The sequence below is a fragment of the Rhinatrema bivittatum genome, chromosome 6, assembly GCF_901001135.1.
Source record: "Rhinatrema bivittatum chromosome 6, aRhiBiv1.1, whole genome shotgun sequence".
NCBI classification, from domain to species: Eukaryota; Metazoa; Chordata; class Amphibia; order Gymnophiona; family Rhinatrematidae; genus Rhinatrema; species Rhinatrema bivittatum.
In genome coordinates this window covers 248,928,154-248,942,411 of record NC_042620.1, presented here as the reverse complement: position 1 = coordinate 248,942,411, position 14,258 = coordinate 248,928,154, and the positions used below count along the sequence as shown (strand labels likewise).

The following is a 14,258-nucleotide window of genomic DNA, read 5'->3' as shown; positions in this document are numbered from 1 at the left end:
AAAAGAAGACATTGTTCAATCTAGCACTCATATGTTAAATGCACCTTTCCCTGTAAATTTAAGTTTTTTTTTCTTATTTTCAGAAAACTGCTCCAAAAAATCCAAAGATGTTTGTTTCTTTTTAGTTTTTTTGTTGTTGTTGTTCCCTTTTTCTCTTTCTTTTGGGAAGTGATTTTGCATTTTTTTTCTTTTTATAATGTTCTGTTTCCATAATATTTTTTGGGGTGTGTATTTAAAAATTGCATTATTTTTAATGGATTGGTTTGAATCTAGGAGGGGAGGAGCTTTGAAAGAGACATAGTGAAGGCACCATAGCCACATCTTCAGCATGGCCCCCAAATTCCTTTCCTACCCTCACTCCCCTACCCATTTGCAGAGTCTTTGTGGAAAAATTGTGTCCATAGCTTTATTCATAATCAAAAACATAAATATAATACATTTTATGCAGCCTACCTAAATTTTCAAGGTTTGGTTTTTACAAACATAATATAAAAGTCAGGATCATATGATCATAATTCCTTATTTTCAGCTGACCTACCCACCCAGCTACTATCGATTTGAAAGCTAGACCTGGCCAATACAAGAAATGCATAGCCTGCTAGATCACCCAGCTAAGCATGCCTGTGATTGCCACCCACTGAGGTTTCCAATATCTGTGTTTATGTTATGATCTTCCACTACCTGTGAATCGGAAAGGGTTATATATTTGTTCTGGTGCCCATGTGGGCTGAGATACATAGGGAAAATGATGAGGAAATTAAAAGTTCGGATTCAGGAACATATGAGTTGCCTACGCTGTAATCGTATAGAGGCTCCTCTGGTCGAACATTGGAGAGAGGCACAACATGAGATAGAGGATTTGAGATTTACTGTCCTAGAACAGGTGGAATTAAGGAAGAGAGGAGGGGACATTAATAAAATCCTCTTAATTAAGGAACAAAAATATATTTTCCAATGGGATACGGTAGCTCCGAGGGGCCTCAATAAAGAGGTGGAGTGGAATGTTATGTTCTGATTACAGTTAATAGGGATAGAGTTTAAGGTGAACTTGTTGGCAGAAGGCAAAAATTTAATAACGGCTAGTTGGGGATGTGCTATGACAAGACAACGTCTGTGATGTCACAATGTAAGGGGAGGGATGGGGGTGGGGTTTTGGCTTTTTAAAGCCAAGGTTTGGCGGTGAAACTCACAGCCGCTGCAACAGAGAGTGTATGTTGTTTGGAGACGAGGATTGAGTGCGCTTGGGTAAGTGTTAATGTGTTGTATATATATTTTATGGGAAGGATTGGGGGGAGGTTTTTTGAATAGATTTGCATGGAACCAGTGTTCACAAGATGGAGACTAGTACTCAGCCAAGGGGCATTTTGAAATTTTGACATCAACTGATGGTTCTGTAAGCTGGTCTTAACACGAATGTGATATATAAACTTTCCCCTGATGCAGGTGGCAAAAAAGATGCCAAAATGCCATGGTGTCAGGTATTTTTGAATAAGGACGATTCATATCTTTTGAAATAAAGGCGGTTTGTACATCCCACAAGAAAGGTCTACACAGGTGATATGGATGGAGTTGGAACATTGACGGTGACTTTGATACCTTGTAATAGAAAGCACGGTGGACTTTGGAGGTCTCACGGCAACAAAAGATTGAATTGCTCTACTATTTTGAGGGCTTTGTGAATGAAAGACACAATGACCTTTGAATGATTGTTACATTGATGCGGGTATATAGTTACATTGTTAAAGCAAAAGGATATATTTAAGCAATTGATTAGATAATCATTCAAGTAAGGGTTTTTTGCCCTGATAATAAAAGTTAAACAATAGGGGATTGATGGTTTACAGGGGTTGTAGGTATGTGGTTTGCATGAGTTTGAGTATGAATCAGGATGAATGAAAGGATGGTTGGGTATTTTTAAAAATTTGCATATTATTGGTTAAAGATATATTTATACAGTTTATGAAATAACAATACATTGATAATTAAAAGTATTAGATTAGTATAATGTTATTTGATGAGCAAAAACAGGGACCTTGTCTTTGATGTATTTCTTGTTTCATTAGGAGACAGGGTTAATTCGGTATTTTATAGAAAGAGTACACAAATATAGACTGGACCTGTCTAAGAGTTAACTTCTTGCCTCAATGTCTGTTGCAACAACTTGAATAATTCTTGCATTTCATCAACTGGCAACCATGACACCACTGCTTTTGTGTCCACTTCAATACCCAGAAAGACTAATCTATGGTTAGAATCTTCCATTTTGTCTTCAGCAAGTGGAATGCTGAATTCCTGTGCCATGACTCTACATAATTCAACAGGCCCAGATAAATCTGAGACTGGTGAAGACCAACAAATAAAAAAAATTGTCTATGTATTTTATTTATTTACTAGTTACAATTGATTTCTAGCCTGCTACATCTGAAGTTCATAACGGGTTACAAGCAAACATCCATAGTAATATCTTTGACAGACATTAACATCACATATGATGTGAAACAGTTTAAATTATAAAATAAAATACAATTAAAATAAGTGTAACAAAATGGACAAGTAAGAAAATAAAAAGACAAATAAAAAGAAAAGGGAAAAACCTGCAGTGGATTTAAATCTTATGCTCTTATATTTCATAAGCAGTTTTAAACAGATATATTTTTAAAGCCTTTTCAAAGGGTCTGCTGCATGATATTAAGCGTAACTGCTCTGGGAGAGAATTCCATAGGTTGGGTGCGGCTACCGAAAAACCTCTCTTGTGATGCCTAATCAGGCAATTTTAGCCAAAGGAACTTCTAAAATATTTTTGTTCTTGAACTGGTGGGCTTGATTGGGTTTGTAGATCCAGAGGGTAGAACTGAACCATGGAATGGAATCTTTTAGAAGAAGTTTGTGTATGATTGTGAGTATCTTATATTGCATTCTGAATTGTAGTGTGAGCCAGTGTAAAGATAATAGTACTAGCGTGTTATGCTCTCGTATTTTTGTTCCTGTAAGTAGATGCTGCTGAATTCTGAACAATTTGTATTGATCTAATCAGATTTGCTGAAAGGCCCATGAGAAGAGTATTGCAGTAATCCATGCTGGACACAATTAGTGTTTGAATACTGAGCGAAAGTGTTGAGGTTCTTAGTTTTATCTACCTTAAGTTGTAATTTATGTGATAGCCAGGAATGTATTACTTGTAAATATATATTTGATGAGCTAAGTGTAAATGACCAAGAGTGCTGATACGGAAAGAAAAACTGAATGTCACTGGCATAAATTCGATAAATTACGCTGAGCCCAGATAGTAACTTGCAAAGTGAAGTGAGATATATATTGAATAACATAGCATCTAAATAATGTCATCTGCTCTGCTTCCTGCTATTTTGTTACCCAATGCACAAAAGTGCTAAAATCCTCAAAATAGGCACAAGAAACCAAGCATTTCATAGGCATACACCTGTCAAAATAGTATTACCCCCTGGAGCTTAAAGCCTAACAGCCCAAAGGAATCTGGATGCATGGGAAGGAGCCTGAAAGTCCACTCAGTATTGACTTTTGTCATTAGGGCCCCTCATGCTTAATCCTTCACTAATTTGAGAGACATACTGCACTGAACAGCATGCCTGATCCAAAAAACTGAATTCCTTCCCCACAGGGTAAATAACTTAAATTTACCATCTTATAGAAACATAGAAATGACGGCAGAAGAAGACCAATCGGCCCATCCAGTCTGCCCAGCAAGCCCCACACACCTCTCCTCTCACACTTATCTGTTTCTCTTAGCTCTTTGGTTCTATTTCCCTTCCAACCCCACCATTAATGTAGAGAGCAGTGATGGAGCTGCAACCAAGTGAAATATCAAGCTTGATTAGTTAGGGGTAGTAGGGGAAGTAACCGCCGCAATAAGCAAGCTACACCCATGCTTATTTGTTTTACCCAGACTGTGTTATTCAGCCCTTATTGGTTGGTTTTCTTCTCCCCTGCCGTTGAAGCAGAGAGCTATGCTGGATATGCATTGAAAGTGAAGTATCAGGCTTATTTGGTTTGGGGTAGTTCTTTCTTAAGCACTAAATCCAATGGCGAAATATACAAATTGACTATTGGGAGACTTTCAAAAGGGCCTGCTACCCTACCCATTTCTGTCTCCTTTTGTAGCTTCAACTGAACCTGGTTCTCCATTTCCCTGAAGGGTGTGGCATTTTTTGTCTAAAATGTGCCCTAGAGAATTTGGAGCTTCAATGAAAAATCCTCTAACTGCACATCTTTATGAATTGGAGTCATGCGCTCATTGCCTGCAAGGACAGACACTGGGATCTCTGCTTTTTCAAAAGATATGCTGTGGTCAACCTGGAGGCCTGTGGACTCTTTTGGCATTGTGCAGCTGGTTGTCCATTTTCAAAGCTGATACATCTGTACCTGAACTTGCATGCCTGCATTCAGACATACTGCCTACTATTGTACTGTTCAAAAGGATTCTCTGTGATACTACTTTGCAGGTTGGATGTTAAAGGTAACCTGAATTATCCACGCCCTATTCTTGAGGCCCCTGAAAAAGAGCTGCCGAACCACACTAAGCCCTGAACCAACCAAACAAAGTAACAACCTTACCTATGAATAGGCAGCACTGAAAATATTTCAGTAGGCTCTAAAAAATCAATACACTTCCTATTAGGAAAACAGAACAAACCAGGCTGCTATAAATCCCTACACAGAAACTACAATACCTTTCCTCCGTCACACATGCAGACAGAACCTCATCAAATACAGAAAAGTGCAGACCAAAATTGTACTGGAAACTGGAACAAGCCAAAGTTTGTATGCAGTGCAGAAATGGAAGATATAAAACATCAAACAGTATAATCAAGAAATATGAAGCATTAATTATAATAGTAAATCCATGCTTATGAAAAAGAATAAATATTTAAAAAAACAGATGAATAGAATATCCAATAATTAAAACTCATATACTAATTTTTAAAAAGTTGCCAAACACCAATAAAATATTTCAAAACAGTAGACACATCAAATAACACCCAATTATTAAAATTAAGGATTTTAAAAAATGCCCCGCTCTCCATACCTAAGAACTTTTGATTTTCAGTGACCTTCCTGCTCTTTGGCCATGTGACCCAGAGGCTACTCCTGTTCCTCTTCAATGGTGGGGCTTGGCCCCTACTCTTCAACTGTGTGAAAGGAGGTCCAATTGCCACAGTCCTGCCACCAGGAACAGTTGTAGTATTTCTTCTATATCTGACAGGGCCAGTCAAAGAACTAGACTGCTGCCCCCAAACTTGTGGCACTCTAGGCAGCTGCCTAGTTTGCTTAGTACTTCCACTATCCTTGGTTGCAGAGGAATGTCTAGCTGTCGCTAATATAGAGGTAAAAAATTCTAGGACTCCATGGAAAGCCAGCAGCCTCTGCAGCTCCAGCAGCAGGTTCACAGTATGCAACTTCCAGCACTGTGGGTTCAGTCCTGATGGGTGGACTCTGGATGGTCCCAGACCCAATCTGGAAAGGCACAGGGCAGAGCAGATATATGAAGCTGGAATCAGGAACAGAGCCTGGCCTAGAGCCTGGAGCTGGAGTGGGTCCAAGAGCAATTGCAATCTCTTGGGCATCTGGAGCAAGGACAGGAGACACTACAATCTCTGGAGCAAGAACTGGAGCTAGATAGAGAGCTGCCACTGAATTCACCTGTGCAAATCAGGTACTGGAGCTTTTACCTGCAGCCTGCGCAAATTTCACTGGTGCAGAAGCAGGCACTAGAGCTTTAGAGACAGCTGGCTCTGATTTTACCAGTGCAAGGACTGGAACTGAATTCATAGATAGAAAACTGGAAAGAGAGCTGTACAGACAACCAGATCTAGATTAATGGATGCAGGAACTAGAGCTGAAGTAGAAACAATCAGAGTTAGATTCATGGACATGAACTGGAGCTGTAAAGACAGCCGGTGCCAGATTCACCAGTGCAGAAGCAGGCACTGGAGCAGTAAAAACATCTGGGTAGGTTTCACTGATGTAGAACAGGCACTGAAGCTGTAGAGAAAGCTGATGCAGACCACTGGTGCAAGGACAGGCACTGGAGTTGAAGAAGAAACAGCTGGCTAGGACTTCACCAGTGCAAAGACAGGAACTGGAGTCTAGATCTTTAAATCTGCCATTGACCATTGACCATTTTAGTAGCCATCCTCTGAACTCTCCATCTCCTCACCTATGCCTTTCCTTTCTCTCTTGTCTCCCTCCCTTGTTTCTCCCTTCCCTTCCCTCCATGCCGCTCTGTGTAACTACCCTCTCCTATGTCCTTTCTTTCTTGCTCTTCTCACTCCCTTACGTCTCTTGTCTCTCCCTTCCCTCTCTGCCTTACTCTGGGTCACTCCAAGGGTTGGATTTAAGATTGTGTTGCTAATAGGTAGAGTGCCATGACTGCGCCTTCTTGAAGCAGTGTTGGCACATGGCCTTAAAGAAACCAGAGGCAGGCTCCTCTTTGATTTGCATATTTGGTGCCTTAAAAATTTGGTGCCTTAAAATTTGGCACCCTAGGCAGCTGCCTATATTGCCTATGCCTAACTCTGGGCCTGGTCTCTCCCCTCATGGATATCTTTCCCCCTACATCTTCTTGTCTCTTCTCCCATTACCCTGTGTACCTTTCTCTATGTCTCTGCCCTCTTCCATTCTACTCTCTCACTCTTCCCTTTCTTCTTTCCTTCCCCCATCTGTGTGTCTTACTTCAGCAGCTTCTCAGCACTCCACACAATCATAATGCAGGACCAAGAAAGCTTTTGCTGTCTAGAAATCTGCTGTACGTCAGGGCTGTGCTGTGTCCCCACCTCCTCTCCTCGCAGCTTCCAATAAGAGCATGAGAAAGGGACTGGGGTGGGCCCAATGGGAAACAGGATAAGCTGTGCCCTGCCTCCTTCCCTCAAATCTTGGAGTCCTTCAAGGCAGAGGAAGAGCCGAGGCAGCAAGCCTGATTTCTAATTGAGTTGTAAAATTGGGCTTTACTGCGGTTTCTGCAGGAGTTTGGGCTGCCTGGGTGGGATGGCTCGCAAAAGTGGGAGCTCCCGCCGAATTCTGGAGACTTGGCAGATCTGAGCATCCTAAGAATCTATATTTGTCACACCCTCTCATTAATTTGACTATCTATAATTATTAATTCCACTGCATTTGGCCAACACTACTCAGAACTTGAGAAGGGGAATGTATGGCAAGCACAAAGAAAAAGTTTGCATAGCTGGAGTATCACTAAATTTTCACTGTAATGGATTTTTTTTTTTAACATTTAAGTTTTTAATTTTCTGTTATTTATTATGTATTCGTTTCTAGTCCACAGAATCCAAAGTTCTATGCAGAAAACATTAAAAAGATTCATAAAAAGAATCTTGTAGGCAACGTAAAAAAAACCAAACCCAAACATGAGCCACTACCAGCACACGCCTTGCAACCTCCCAACCTCAACAAAGTTTCTAAACCGAGAAAGCCAGACCACATCACTGCAATTACAAGGAAGGAATGAGTAAACAGCAGAGTTTTCAGCATTTACAGTATTTGATTTCTGTCTGTTTCCAGGAGTGAAACCTCAGCTGAATTTAGGCCTTGGACGTCTTCCCCAGTCATCTTATTTAAGAGGTGAGTCCTCTGGTTTCCTATACATGAAAAGATGACGTATTTTATAGGACACTAAATCTGTTCATAATTAATACTATCACTCACTGATGCCCTATCTTAGCATTACAGGATGCTATCTCTGATTACAGGATGACACTAATGTACAATGTAGTAGTGCACGAGAAAAATATATAGTAATAATAAAAAAATAAATAATTTTGAGGTCCATATTCAAAAGCCATTTGAATTATACATCTAAATAGCAAAAAAAGGCCTTTTCAGTAACTTATCCAGCTAAATTCTAGACAAATAACTAGCTAGTTATCCTGCTAAAATGTAGCTGGATAAGTGGGTGGTGTTCTCTGTTCTGAGAGCAGGTGGGAGGCATTCCAGAGAGTAGCTAAGTTACCCGGCTAACTCTGGTCGTGTTGCTAACCTGTCCTAAAGTTAGCCGGATAACTTTAAGGTAGCTGGGTATGTTTGTTCGGTGCCATAATCATGCCGCTGAATATATCCTATTAGTTAGCCGGATAAGGTTATCCAGCTCACTGGCCAAGCCACACAGAGGCTGAAAATACACCTCTACATTTTTATTTTGTTGTTATATATTTTTCTTGTACACCACTGTTTGTGGTTCATTAACCTCTTTGCTTTTACTAATGTTTATAGTACACTAATATTCTATTGTAGTCACTGGCCTTTAGAGGGTTCTGATATGACACATTAATATTTCATGCCACCTGTTTATCTGAAGAGGAAGCTCTTGTTATCTGACCAGAAACAGTGACTGTTCTCTCTTGTCTCTTAAGGGGCCAGTGATGTTCAGCCTGGAGCTGGTTTAGGGCAGGCAGGAGGTAAGTCATATATATCATGTGATCTGGAGATGGGCAGAGGGAATTTTTACTAATTGTACCTTGAAAGCAACAATGCCCTCTGAAGGCTCGGGTAACAGATGCAATTACAAGCCCATAGATGCTTTGAGGCCAAAGTCAAGACTGGCTTAGCTGCTCAGCCTTTCCAGAAGTCTTTTCTCTTCCCAAAGTTTCCTCTCCCTCCCCCCCCCTCTAAATTTAGTTATTTTTTTAATTTTAGAACTATTTAACTGGTGAGTGACTGTCTGCTTTCCCCTTAGAGCAGCTTTTAAACTAGAACAATCTCCTTTTTAAAAGTTAGCGCCAGCAACCTGGTTCCACTCTGGTTAAGGTGGAGCCCGTCCTTTCGGAAAAGTCTCCCCCTTCCCCAGTAGGTTCCCCAGTTCCTTACAAAGCTGAATCCTCCTTCCTTGCACCAACGTCTCATCCACTCATTGAGACTCCGGAGCTCTGCCTGCCTCTGGGGACCTGCACATGGAACAGGGAGCATTTCAGAGAATGCCAACCTAGAAGTTCAGGATTTCAGCTTTCTACCTAAAAACCTAAATTTGGTTTCCAGAACCTCCCTCCCACATTTTCCTATGTCATTGGTGCCCACATGTACCACGTCAGCCAGCTCCTCCCCAGCACTATCTAAAATCCTATCTAGGTGATGTGTGAGGTCCACAAACTTTAAACTAAACCTAGGCAAGCAAGTTACCAGGCGGTCCTCATGTCCACCAGTCACCCAGCTATTTACATTTATAATAATCAAATCACCAACTATGATGGCCGACCTAACACTTCCCTCCTGGATTGTAGCCCTGGGAGACTTGTCCTCAGTACAAGAGCACATCGCATCACCTGGAGAGCAGGTCCTTGCTACAGGATCACATACTGCTACACCATGGTAATGCTCCCCAACCGGGAGATCTTTCGGATCCAAGGCAGCACCAGAGCTGCCAGACTGGCTTTGGGGCATGGCTATTATGTCCCTGAAGGTCTCATCAATGTACCTGCTGCTCTAGCCTCCAGAGATCAGACTCGTTCTCTGAGAGCCAGGATCTCTTTCCACTGGGTGCACACATACGATCTCTCACCAGCAGGTAAAAAAAATCATACATGTGACATTCGATGCAAAAGCCTGGAAAGCCCCCTCTTGCTGCTGGACTGCTGCCTTCATCTTAATTTTGTTGAGTTCCTAGTTAGGTTTAGGGTGCTATGGGAGTTGGAATTTGAGTACTTTAAATTTATAGGTGTATTCACTAATTAATCTGCTAATGACCTACAAGGGGATGATTAAATTCTCAATAAGGGCTGGTGCAATAGTATGATTTAGACAAGAACCTGATTGATTTGTACTGAGAAAGTGTTTGCCTAAAAAATCAAGGGTTGAGCTAGGGATAGGTGAGAGAGAAAGACAGACACTAGAATTAACTCCCTCTGGCTTGCTTATTATCTCAGAACCATACAAACTCTAAAGAATACATCCCACTATTAAACCTCTCTCCAAACTTTAAGTCCTAAGAATTTCCAAAACTATACTTACCAATCTTCTTCAACCTCGATTTAGTTGATTTCACTCAAAGGATTGAGAGGTTTGAGATTCATGCATTGCTTCCAGTTTTCTTTTACTGCAAAGTGTGTGGGGCCTCTGGAAGCTGGGACTGTGAAGCTTGAAGCCTGGATTGCTCGCTGTGACCTCTCACTGGCCAAGATCTTTAATGTTTCAATAATCTGGATGTACACATACAGCAGACTTGCCTTTCTTGTGAAAAAACCCCCCACATGGTTATACTGTGTGCTTATTTTAAGTGAAACACAAAAACACTAAGGGCCTCATTTTCCAAGCGTATCGCACGCGGTAAGGGACGTTTCGCACACGAAATGTCCCTTTTCGCGTGCGATACCAAAATGGGGGAGGAGTCGGCCCCAGAAGAGAAGGAGTCAGGGCGTCACTGGGGCCGACTCCGCGACGACGGCACGCACAGCGAAAAGGTAAATGCCTTTTCGCTGCCTATTTCGCTCCCAATAGTTACACCTCCTATGGTGGCGCTATTGGGTGCGAAACCGGCAGCGATCGCACCGCGATGGTGCGATTGCTGCCGGCTAGTGCAGGCCCGCCCCCCGTTTCAGCCCCCCGCCCCTCATCTTCTAAAGTATTGCAGGCCTGCGATACTTTAGAAAATGAGGCCCTAAGATGGTAACTTTAAAACAAGGGCGTGGGTGCCCATATATGTGTGAATAGGCTCACGAGCAGACATACTCTGGATTTTAAATCATGTAAGGACCAGAGGAACATCAGGATGTCAGAACATCGGGGGCTTGACAGGACAAAGACACGGAATCCGACGAGAGACGAAGGCAAGGAATTCCCACATGGAACAGAGTGCCTAGGAGAAGATGGAATGAACAGAAGTCCTAAGGGAGGACTGGCTCCTTGCGAAGGCAATGAAGACAGGCCCTACTTATAGGGCTGAAGATAACCACCCATAATGACATCATCAGGAGGAGCCAGGAGGGCCAGCCCTTTAAGATCCAGAGAGAGGCGCAGCCTAACGCCTAGGGGCAGGACCCTGGAGAGCGGTGTCCATGCCGCGAAGAGGAGCAGGACCAGGCCATGACCAGGCCCAGCATCTGAGAATGCTTCCTGCCACAAGAAGGAGGACTGAAGGCAGCTCCAGCTGCAAGGAAACTCCGGCGGCAGCCTCCGGGCCATGAAGAAGACTGCATTGGGGAGCAAGAAAGCAGGCTGGGAGAAGGTGAGAGACTGCCCATGGCGCTAGCCACGGGCAGAATCGTAACAAGAACAGTAGTTGGTAAAATGTATATAATTTCAAAAAATAAAATGATATGGTTCTTAAGGGCGTTATAAAGCAAAGAAAAGACATAAAATTACCAGGAAGGGGCGTGTGAGTCTCATTAAGAAAATGCCATACTGGGTCAGACCAAGGGTCCATCAAGCCCAGCATCCCGTTTCCAACAGTGGCCAATCCAGGCCACAAGAACCTGGCAAGTACCCAAAAACCAAGTCTCATTGGGAATCATTAAAAGCCTTCATAAAAAGCCAGGTTTTGACCTCTTTTTTGAATATTTTTAAATTCGGCTGTAGGCGTGTTCCAGTGAGGAGCGAGTTCCATTTTTTGGGCTTGCAAAAGAAATTGCGCTTTCTCTCACTTGAGAGAGTTGTGCTAAACGTACTGAAGGAATGGATAATAAGCCTTTATTAGCGGAGCATAGGTTTCTTTGAGGTATATGAATTTTAATTGCCGTGTTGAGTTAGTTTGTCTGTTCTCCGTAAATGATTTTATGAAGAATTGTTAAGATCTTGTATTCTATTCTGAATTTTATGGGGAGCCAGTGTAAGGATATCAAAATCGGCATGATATGCTCGTGTTTCTTAGTGTCAGTTAATATTCTAGCTCCTGAGTTCTGCAATATTTGTAGTGGTCAAATTGTAAATGAAGGCAATCCGAGTAAGAGCGAATTACAATAGTCAATATTGGCAAAAATGAGAAGCTGCAATACAGTTCTAAAATCGGAGGGGTTCAGCAAAGGCTTTAATCTCCTTAAAGTTAATAGTTTGTAGTATCCCTCCCTGATTTTTGTAGCGATGTGCGTCTTAAAATTCAATTTGCTATCTACAGTTATTCCGAGGTCACATGCGTAAGGTACAGAATGAATTTCAGATTTATGGTCTTCTGTTTTCAGTGGTGGCAAGGGAGATAGAGTCGATTTTCTATTTAGGAATATGACCTCAGTTTTGGAAATGTTTAATATGAGTTTAATGTGGGTTAACAGTTGTTTGATAATGGATAAAAACATGGCAGTTTTTTAATATGCTGCATCTATGGAATCATTAATGGGAATGAGTATTTGTATATCATCAGCATAAATGTAGTGTGTGAACCCAAGACCAGTAAGTAAGTGACAGAGGGGAAGCATATATATGTTAAATAGCATAGCAGAAAGTGAAGAGCCTTGTGGAACACCGGTTTTAAGCTGAAATTTTTTGAAAGGGAACTATTGATTTTTACCTGAAAGTTACGATTTGAGAGATAGGAAGAAAACAATTGAATTGTGCTGTTTGTGAGCCCAATTTCTGTAAGTCATTGAAGGGTGGAATGGTTTACAGTATCGAATGCTGCGGAAAGCTTCCCTTTTCATTCCTGCAGTAGTAAATGTAAAACTTGGATCATTTCTCGCCTTCCCCAGATCATGAATAAACTTTGACATGAATATAAAGGGAGGAAATGCAAATCTGTTCTCATCTTTATATCTTTAACTTTAGGGAAATCTATTTCTCTTATAGACTGTGTGGCAGTTGCTCCACAGTGGGATTCACCCATTTACACAGTGCCTAAATAACTGAGACCTGACAGGTATGGATCGCCTTTGGCTGATGCAAGAACTAGCAAGCAAGTCTCCAAGTTCTTGTATCTTTTTGATAACCTTTTCAAAAATCTCAACTAAAGATATTCTTGAAGAGCGTGTTCTTATTTACTCTTCAAGTCTTTCCCATAATATTGTCAGACCCAATGAGAGAGCATCCATATGAACCAGGGATTACAACTACCACACTGCTTTGGGATATAAATGTAAAACCAGTGCTGGTCAGAAAGTCTCCTTCCTGGCAGCTCTGAGACAGTCTGAAGGGGAGGTTCTGCTGATTTGGAAGCCAGTGACGGGCAGAAACCTGACTGGTTTAAGGGTCCTGCCAGCTGACTGCCTCCCTGAAAGAAAACAGTTGGCAATCCTACAACAGACTGTTCCTCAGTGAGTTCTTGATTTGGCCTGAGTACAGGCTGACCTAATCATGATGCTCTGTGGCTGTCCCAGACCTTTCTGAATTCTGCGGCAACTTTGGCTCTTCCTCCTCCACTGGAAGGTTCTTCCCTGCACTCATTACCTTTTCTGGGAAGAGGAGAATTGTAACTAAACTTGTGGACCCCATGGAATGGAATCAATCCTAGCTTTTCTGAGACCTGCCCCAGTCAAGCTATTCAATGAAGTCTTCTATGATATATTTTGTCTTTTCCCAGCTGCACAGAATGGATTTGGAGCAGGAGCCAATGGAAAACAAGGCAAAGCAGGTAAGGGGTATGCTTTTTTTTTGTCCATTTTTCCTTATGTTCCTTTAGCTGTTCGACTCCCCTTAATCCTTGTGCCCCTCTGCTTCTGAATTCGTGTTCCTTTGTCCCTTAATTGCTTTCTTCCTGTCCCTGTATGTCCTAAGTTGCTCTTTCTGGCCTTGTATTTCCTCAGTTGCTCTCCCTTTCTCTCTATGTCCTTGTAAGAACATAAGAACATAAGAAAATGCCATACTGGGTCAGACCAAGGGTCCATCAAGCCCAGCATCCTGTTTCCAACAGTGGCCAATCCAGGCCATAAGAACCTGGCAAGTACCCAAAAACTAAGTCTATTCCATGTAACCATTGCTAATGGCAGTGGCTATTCTCTAAATGAACTTAATAGCAGGTAATGGACTTCTCCTCCAAGAACTTATCCAATCCTTTTTTAAACACAGCTATACTAACTGCACGAACCACATTCTCTGGCAACAAATTCCAGAGTTTAATTGTGCGTTGAGTAAAAAAGAACTTTCTCCGATTAGTTTTAAATGTGCCCCATGCTAACTTCATGGAGTGGCCCCTAGTCTTTCTACTATCCGAAAGAGTAAAAAACCGATTCACATCTACCCGTTCTAGACTTCTCATGATTTTAAACACCTCTATCATATCCCCCCTCAGTCGTCTCTTCTCCAAGCTGAAAAGTCCTAACCTCTTTAGTCTTTCCTCATAGGGGAGTTGTTCCATTCCC

The 14,258-nt window shown here is 41.8% G+C and overlaps 1 protein-coding gene across 7 annotated transcripts in view; it reads left to right on the top strand.

Annotated features, from left to right (window-relative positions):
- The window catches only part of LOC115094073 (elastin-like), a 122,466-nt gene that overhangs the window by 29,497 nt on the left and 78,711 nt on the right, over nt 1-14,258 (top strand). For all 7 annotated transcript variants that reach the window (XM_029606749.1, XM_029606754.1, XM_029606750.1 and 4 more), the window contains 3 exons: nt 7,549-7,608; nt 8,397-8,441; nt 13,481-13,531. In XM_029606749.1, the coding sequence (XP_029462609.1) occupies nt 7,549-7,608; nt 8,397-8,441; nt 13,481-13,531 (156 nt within the window). The remainder of the gene's footprint in view (nt 1-7,548; nt 7,609-8,396; nt 8,442-13,480; nt 13,532-14,258) is intronic.